The 8,983-nt window shown below is 36.6% G+C and overlaps 1 protein-coding gene across 1 annotated transcript; it reads left to right on the top strand.

Annotated features, from left to right (window-relative positions):
• The first annotated feature begins 6,482 nt into the window (after positions 1-6,482).
• On the top strand, positions 6,483-8,036 carry LOC125081403 (V-type proton ATPase subunit B, brain isoform-like). The gene is given in 2 exon segments (XM_047696032.1): positions 6,483-7,690; positions 7,692-8,036. Coding segments are annotated over 2 exon segments (1,155 nt in total). The 5' UTR covers positions 6,483-6,758; the 3' UTR covers positions 7,915-8,036.
• Positions 8,037-8,983: the final 947 nt, after the last annotated feature.

Genomic DNA, 8,983 nt, shown 5'->3' with positions numbered 1-8,983 from the left:
AATACACATTCTTCTCTAGTGCACATGGAACATTCTCCAGAATAGAGCACATTCTAGGTCCTAAATCAGGTCTCAACCGGTATCAAAAGATTGGAATCATTCCCTGCATATTTTCAGACCACAACGCTCTGAAGCTAGAACTCAATAACAAGAGGAAATTTGGAAAGAACCCAAATACATGGAGACTAAACAGCATCCTTCTAAAGAATGAATGGGTCAACCAGGAAATTAAAGAAGAATTGAAAAAATTCATGGAAACAAATGATAATGAAAACACAACGGTTCAAAATCTGTGGGACACAACAAAGACTGTCCTGAGAGGAAAATATATAGCGGTATAAGCCTTTCTCAAGAAACAAGAAAGGTCTCAGGTACACAACCTAACCCTACACCTAAAGGAGCTGGAGAAAGAACAAGAAAGAAACCCTAAACTCAGCAGGAGAAGAGAAATCATAAAGATCAGAGCAGAAATCAATGAAATAGAAACCAAAAAAACAATAGAACAAATCAACGAAACTAGGAGCTGGTTCTTTGAAAGAATTAATAAGATTGATAAACCCCTGGCCAGACTTATCAAAAAGAAAAGAGAGAGGACCCAAATAAATAAAATCATGAATGAAAGAGGAGAGATCACAACGAACACCAAAGAAATACAGACAATTATAAGAACATACTATGAGCAACTCTATGCCAACAAATTTGACAATCTGGAAGAAATGGATGCATTCCTAGAGACATATAAACTACCACAACTGAACCAGGAAGAAAGAGAAAGCCTGAACAGACCCATAACCAGTAAGGAGATTGAAACAGTCATCAAAAATCTCCAAACAAACAAAAGCCCAGGGCCAGACGGCTTCCCGGGGGAATTCTACCAAACATTTAAAGAAGAACTAATTCCTATTCTCCTGAAACTGTTCCAAAAAATAGAAATGGAAGGAAAACTGCCAAACTCATTTTATGAGGCCAGCATCACCTTGATCCCAAAACCAGACAAGGATCCCATCAAAAAAGAACACTACAGACCAATATCCTTGATGAACACAGATGCAAAAATTCTCGCCAAAATACTAGCCAATAGGATTCAACAGTACATTAAAAGGATTATTCACCACGACCAAGTGGGATTTATTCCAGGGCTGCAAGGCTGGTTCAACATCCGCAAATCAATCAATGTGATACAATACATTAATAAAAGAAAGAACAAGAACCATATGATACTCTCCATAGATGCTGAAAAAGCATTGGACAAAGTACAGCATCCCTTCCTGATCAAAACTCTTCAAAGTGTAGGGATAGAGGGCACATACCTCAATATTATCAAAGCCATCTATGAAAAACCCACCGCAAATATCATTCTCAATGGAGAAAAACTGAAAGCTTTTCTGCTAAGGTCAGGAACACGACAGGGATGTCCGCTATTCAACATAGTACTAGAAGTCCTAGCCTCAGCAATCAGACAACAAAAGGAAATTAAAGGCATCCAAATCGGCAAAGAAGAAGTCAAACTATCACTCTTCGCAGATGATATGATACTCTATGTGGAAAACCCAAAAGACTCCACTCCAAAACTGCTAGAACTTGTACAGGAATTCAGTCAAGTGTCAGGATATAAAATCAATGCACAGAAATCAGTTGCATTTCTCTACACCAACAACAAGACAGAAGAAAGAGAAATTAAGGAGTCCATCCCATTTACAATTGCACCCAAAACTATAAGATACCTAGGAATAAACCTAACCAAAGAGACTAAGAATCTATACCCAGAAAACTATAAAGTACTCATGAAAGAAATTGAGGAAGACACAAAGAAATGGAAAAATGTTCCATGCTCCTGGATTGGAAGAATAAATATTGTGAAAATGTCTATGCTACCTAAAGCAATCTACACATTTAATGCAATTCCTATCAAAGTACCATCCATTTTTTTCAAAGAAATGGAACAAATAATCCTAAAATTTATATGGAACCAGAAAAGACCTCGAATAGCCAAAGCAACATTGAAAAAGAAAGCCAAAGTTGGTGGCATCACAATTCCGGACTTCAAGCTCTATTACAAAGCTGTCATCATCAAGACAGCATGGTACTGGCACAAAAACAGACACATAGATCAATGGAACAGAATAGAGAGCCCAGAAATAGACCCTCAACTCTATGGTCAACTCATCTTCGACAAAGCAGGAAAGAATGTCCAATGGAAAAAAGACAGCCTCTTCAATAAATGGTGTTGGGAAAATTGGACAGCCACATGCAGAAAAATGAAATTGGATCATTTCCTTACAGCACACATGAAAATAGACTCAAAATGGATGAAGGATCTCAATATGAGAAAGGAATCCATCAAAATCCTCAAGGAGAACACAGGCAGCAACCTCTTCGACCTCAGCCGCAGCAACATCTTCCTAGGAACATCGCCAAAAGCAAGGGAAGCAAGGGCAAAAATGAACTATTGGGATTTTATCAAGATCAAAAGCTTTTGCACAGCAAAGGAAACAGTTAACAAAACCAAAAGACAACTGACAGAATGGGAGAAGATATTTGCAAACGACATATCAGATAAAGGGCTAGTGTCCAAAATCTATAAAGAACTTAGCAAACTCAACACCCAAGGAACAAATAATCCAATCAAGAAATGGGCAGAGGACATGAACAGACATTTCTGCAAAGAAGACATCCAGATGGCTAACAGACACATGAAAAAGTGCTCCACATCACTCGGCATCAGGGAAATACAAATCAAAACCACAATGAGATATCACCTCACACCAGTCAGAATGGCTAAAATGAACAAGTCAGGAAATGACAGATGCTGGCGAGGATGCGGAGAAAGGGGAACCCTCCTACACTGTTGGTGGGAATGCAAGCTGGTGCAACCACTCTGGAAAACAGCATGGAGGTTCCTCAAAATGTTGAAAATAGAACTACCCTATGACCCAGCAATTGCACTGCTGTGTATTTACCCTAAAGATACAAACGTAGTGATCCAAAGGGGCACGTGCACCCGAATGTTTATAGCAGCAATGTCTACAATAGCCCAACTATGGAAAGAACCTAGATGTCCATCAACAGACGAATGGATAAAGAAGAAGTGGTATATATACACAATGGAATACTATGCAGCCATCAAAAGAAATGAAATCTTGCCATTTGCGACGATGTGGATGGAACTAGAGGGTATCATGCTTAGCGAAATAAGTCAATCGGAGAAAGACAACTATCATATGATCTCCCTGATATGAGGGAGAGGAGATGCAACATGGGGGGTTAAGGGGGTAGAAGAGTAAATGAAACAAGATGGGATTGGGAGGGAGACAAACCATAAGTGACTCTTAATCTCACAAAACAAACTGAGGTTTGATGGGGGGGGGGGGGGTTGGGAGGGGGGTGTGATTATGGACACTGGGGAGGGTATGTGCTATGGTGAGTGCTGTGAAGTGTGTAAACCTGGCGATTCACAGACCTGTACCCCTGGGGATAAAAATATATTATATGTTTATAAAAAATAAAATTAAAAAAATAAATAAATAAAATAAATATATTAAATTTATAATCTTGGCAATTCATGTTCCTAAATCTGGTTGATATCACAGAAGACATCAAGGCAAGAATGCAAAAGCAATAAGGTTCTTCCCCCCTAATGATCAACTCTTCTATCTTGACTATCTATAAGCTCTGTCTCCATTCCACGTAACTAACCTTTCTTTTTCTTACTAAGGATTCAATATTGATCATAAAGTTTTAATAAATGGCAGCTGTTTTCCCTTTTCTTCCCCTTCAGTCTGAAAAAGACTTCTAAGCTTATGAAGTATGAACATACCTAGGAACTGGAGACCAAAAGCATAAGATAGTATACTTCTAATATTTATTAGAATTTTAAGTGCTTAATCATCACTTTGGACCAATACACAACAAACTCCTTTGCTATTAATAGACTGAACATAACTCTGGGTTTAAAAAAAAATCAATAAAATTTTATTTTAATTTTCCAACTATAAATTTATACAACTTTTTTTTTTAAGCAAAATAGCCTAGAAAGCTACCTCTGGCATTCTTGTGACACATCACACCATTTTTTTAAAAAATGTAGTATATAAGGACAATATTTAATAAATTAATCTTTAATCTAATTATCTTCCACTAGTATTTATCTTAACAATAAAACATATACACTAAAATATGAAAAATTATATTACAAAAATGTAGAGAGCAGCGAATGTTAGGTAATTGATGAGTGTTTTCACTTTCTTTACTTAATATGGCCTAAATACCATGCTTCATCTAATCTAAGATGCAGACTTTTTTTTTTAACATTTTAACATCTCTGAAATCAAGATGTATCTTAAAATCACTCCAGCAAAAAAATAAATAAAATAAATAAATAAAAGTCTAAGGCTGATTCTCTAAATAAATAAATGAATTAAATACAATCACACCAGCCAGGAAGCAGTTGTGACATAGTTATCATTTCGTGACCACAAGAATCCAAACAAGCAGAAAGAGTACAGGGACTTGAAAGTCCCAGAGAAACAGAAGAACATACTTTTAAGAAATGCTGTATCACTAACACACAATGTCACATAGCACAATTTATGAAAAAACAAAAACATGGACTATTTAGGATCAAAGCATCATTAAGAATGGTCAGACTTTGCATATGAGTTTTACGAATACATTATCTAATTTATTTTGCATGCATACATACATACATGTGTAAAGAAAGATGGAGCCTGTGTAAAAAATGTAAAATATTTTTTAAAATAAATAAAAAATAAGTAAGTATAAAATATCTAAGTGATAAGGAAATATCATACCATAACATAATTGACAATAATCTTTTTTCTTCCTCAGTAAGAAATAAAATTAGGTATGACTTTGGTCTAGCAGGCACTTTGGGTGGCCATTCCTAGAACCCCTTGACCTACCTCTGGTTTCAGCTGAAACTATAGTGGTGATTTCTATTCTCATTGACAATGTCCAACCTAAAGATGCCAAACTTTTTCTCAGCATAACCCAAACTAAAACAGTATCTTAGACTTGATTAATTACAAAAACTAAAATGAACAGATTTTTCTCTTTTCAAGATAAAAGTGAATACAATACTTTATAGTACATTAAATATCTCTGAAAATTATTCATTCAAATTCTTCTTTGCTTTTAATTTTTTGTTAACATTAAAGTATTAAAGCCATATGCAACAATCTAGTATTCTCATCCTCCTAAATGCCAAAGTGTACTTAATCTTTGACATATATTACAACCAATATCTCCAATGAATGGAATACAGGATTGATACATAATTCAAAACACTTGCACTTTATACATTTAATAGCATACAGATTTTAAGGCACATCTACACATGTTATGCTCACACACAGGTTTCATCATGATAAGAAAATGCCTGAAATTGTGAGCCATTTGTAACAAGATAAATTGCTAACCTTTGCAGATTTTCTTACATGCCTCCATTCTTTCCTACTACTTAAACATGGAAATCAAAGTGTTCTTCAGATATGTTTACCATCAGATTTATAATACACACATTTAACCACAGTAACATGACAGAAGACACATGCTATGCCATTCTCCTAGTTTTTGCTTAAATAAATATTAATTTCAAAAATTGTTATCACATACATGTTCAATGTATGTGATACATTGAACACTACATGTTCAATGTAGTGTGTACTACAGAAACTTTTTGAAAAATGAGTAAGAATCAGTCATCCTAAGTACTCATGTTGCCCACTGTTGATAGCTGGAAGAAAATCAGTAGAATTCTACTCTAAAAATATAAATAAAATGAATGTCCAATCTAAAATCTAAATGAATGTCCAATGAAGGAAGAAATAATCTCTTTAGTAAATTAAGGAAGCCTTTCTGGAGGCTGTTGACAACTCAGTAGAAGCTTAAAGAAAATGAATAGAAACCAGCCAAACAAAGAAGGGAGAAAATTTGTGCTAGAAGGATGTGAACACTGAGGAGGGACCTAAAGATGATAACAGTATGCTGGTTTAGCAAACAAAATGTTTCTCAGTGTGGCTGAGACATGTAGTGAAAGGGAACATAGAGTGGTGAAGGGAAGCTGTCAAGAAACGCCTGCAGATGAGGCTAAGGAACTGGCCTGGCAAAGATGGGCAACACTCTAGGTGAGTAGGAGTGCTGCTATACCGCGCAATAAAAGATGTCAGAGGAGAGGATTATCTGAGGAAAAGTAATATGATAATGTCAAATGCTACAGAAAAAATTAAGGCTAAAGACATATGACAAAAGGCCACTGGCTTACAATGTCAGTGTCCTCTGAGAGAATAATGGATTGTGGAATTTTTAATTCAAAGGGTGAAAGAATGAGAAACCATCAATAGAGAAAATAAATCACTCTTGCAAGAAGTTTTGAGAAGGAAAAAAAAATCTAAACTTTGCATTTCTTCATTTCTTAATATTTTGCTAATGGTCTTTGTCACTAAGAAGTACCAACATTGGCAGTTAGCCGGAACTACCTTTCCCAGCCTCGCCTCACGTACAAGACAGTATCAGGAGTCAATGGTCCACTAGTGATCTTAGATCATGTTAAGTTTCCCAGATATGCTGAGATTGTCCACTTGACATTACCAGATGGTACAAAGAGAAGTGGGCAAGTTCTAGAAGTTAGTGGTTCCAAAGCAGTGGTTCAGGTATTTGAAGGGACATCGGGTATAGATGCCAAGAAAACATCCTGTGAGTTTACTGGGGATATTCTCCGAACACCCGTGTCCGAGGATATGCTTGGTCGGGTCTTTAATGGATCAGGCAAACCCATCGACAGAGGTCCTGTTGTACTGGCTGAAGACTTTCTTGACATCATGGGCCAGCCAATCAATCCTCAGTATCGAATCTATCCAGAGGAGATGATTCAGACTGGCATTTCGGCCATAGATGGCATGAACAGTATTGCTCGGGGGCAGAAAATTCCTATCTTCTCTGCTGCTGGCTTACCACACAATGAGATTGCAGCACAAATCTGTCGCCAGGCTGGTTTGGTAAAGAAATCCAAAGATGTAGTAGACTACAGTGAGGAAAATTTTGCAATTGTATTTGCTGCTATGGGTGTAAACATGGAAACTGCCCGGTTCTTCAAATCTGACTTTGAAGAAAATGGCTCAATGGACAATGTCTGCCTCTTTTTGAACTTGGCTAATGACCCAACTATTGAGCGAATTATCACTTCTCGCTTGGCTCGTACTACAGCCGAATTTCTGGCCTATCGGTGTGAGAAACATGTACTGGTTATCCTAACAGATATGAGTTCTTATGCTGAAGCCCTTCGAGAGGTTTCAGCAGCCAGGGAGGAGGTGCCTGGTCGGCTAGGTTTCCCAGGTTACATGTATACAGATTTAGCCACGATATATGAACGCGCTGGTCGAGTAGAAGGTAGAAATGGCTCAATTACTCAAATCCCTATTCCCACTATGCCTAATGATGATATCACTCACCCCATCCCTGACTTGACTGGATATATTACAAAGGGGCAGATCTACGTGGACAGACAGCTGCACAATAGACAGATTTACCCGCCTATTAATGTGCTGCCCTCATTATCGCGGTTAATGAAGTCTGCCATTGGAGAAGGTATGACCAGAAAGGATCATGCCGATGTATCTAACCAGCTGTATGCATGTTATGCTATCGGTAAGGATGTACAAGCCATGAAAGCTTCTTGGAGAAGAAGCGCTAACCTCAGATGATCTTCTTTACTTGGAATTTCTGCAGAAGTTTGAGAGGAACTTCATTGCTCAGGGTCCTTATGAAAACTGCACTGTCTATGAGACTTCGGACATTGGCTGGCAACTGCTCCGAATCTTCCCCAAAGAGATGCTGAAGAGGATCCCTCAGAGCACCCTGAGTGAATTTTAGCCTCGAGACTCTGCAAAGCATTAGCTGCTACTGCATCGCTGGCTTGATACACTCGTGAAATACTGGTTCTGTTTTCTTTATTCCTTTTGCACTCCCCCATCCCCCCATCTTTGTGTTGGAGTTTATGTTGTTCCCCTGTAATTAAAAACAAAGAATAGGTAAAAAAAAAAAAAAAAAAAAAGAAGTACCAACATCCTTTCAAAAAAATAACATTAAATTATAACTCTCAGACTTACCAGAGTTTTGCTGATAACAACAACAATAACACACACACACACACACACACATACACACACACAAAATTTGTGCTTTAGTTTAATAGTTATTATATCATTTATCCAGCACCAAAGACTCTATAAAATAATGTAATTGTGGTTCCTATAGGATAAAAGGAAGATATAGCCAACAAATGATGAGTTAAATCTGACCAATTTTTAAATTCACAACTGCTGAATACAGATCTTCTTTGACTTATGGTGGGGTTATGTCCCAATAAACCCAATGCAAATTTAAAATACCCTAGCCAAAATGCATTTAGTATACCTAACATACTAAATATCATACCTTAGTCCAGCCTACTTTATGCTTGCTCAGAACACTTACATTTGCTTACACGTGAGCAAAATCATCTAACACAAAGCCTATTTTATAATAAAGTGTTGAATATCTCAATTAACTTATGGAATACTGTATTAAAAGTAGAAAACTGTGATTGTATGAGTACAGAATGGTTACAAGTACATTGATTTTGTTAACCCTCATCATCATGAGGCTGACAGGTAAGCTGAGTTTCATTCCCACTGCCTAACGTCATGAAACAGGATCATCTCACATGTTGTTAGCCCAAGAAAAGATCAAAAAATTCAAAATTTGAAGTACTGTTTCTACTGAATGTGTATAGCTTTCATCTCACTATAAAGTAAAAAAAAAAGTAAGTTGAACCACTATTAAGTTGGGATGGCTATATTTAGAATTTTTTTAATACAAATTTAATAAAAAGTGAATAAATAATAAAATAATAAAGGTTCATCATAAGAAAAGAATGAAAAGAATACAAATGAAAAGAGTAAGAATAAGACTCATAATCTAAGAA

The sequence above is a fragment of the Lutra lutra genome, chromosome 11, assembly GCF_902655055.1.
Source record: "Lutra lutra chromosome 11, mLutLut1.2, whole genome shotgun sequence".
NCBI classification, from domain to species: domain Eukaryota; kingdom Metazoa; phylum Chordata; class Mammalia; order Carnivora; family Mustelidae; genus Lutra; species Lutra lutra.
The sequence above is the reverse complement of the archived record's forward strand: the minus strand, read 5'-3'. Positions and strand labels throughout refer to the sequence as shown.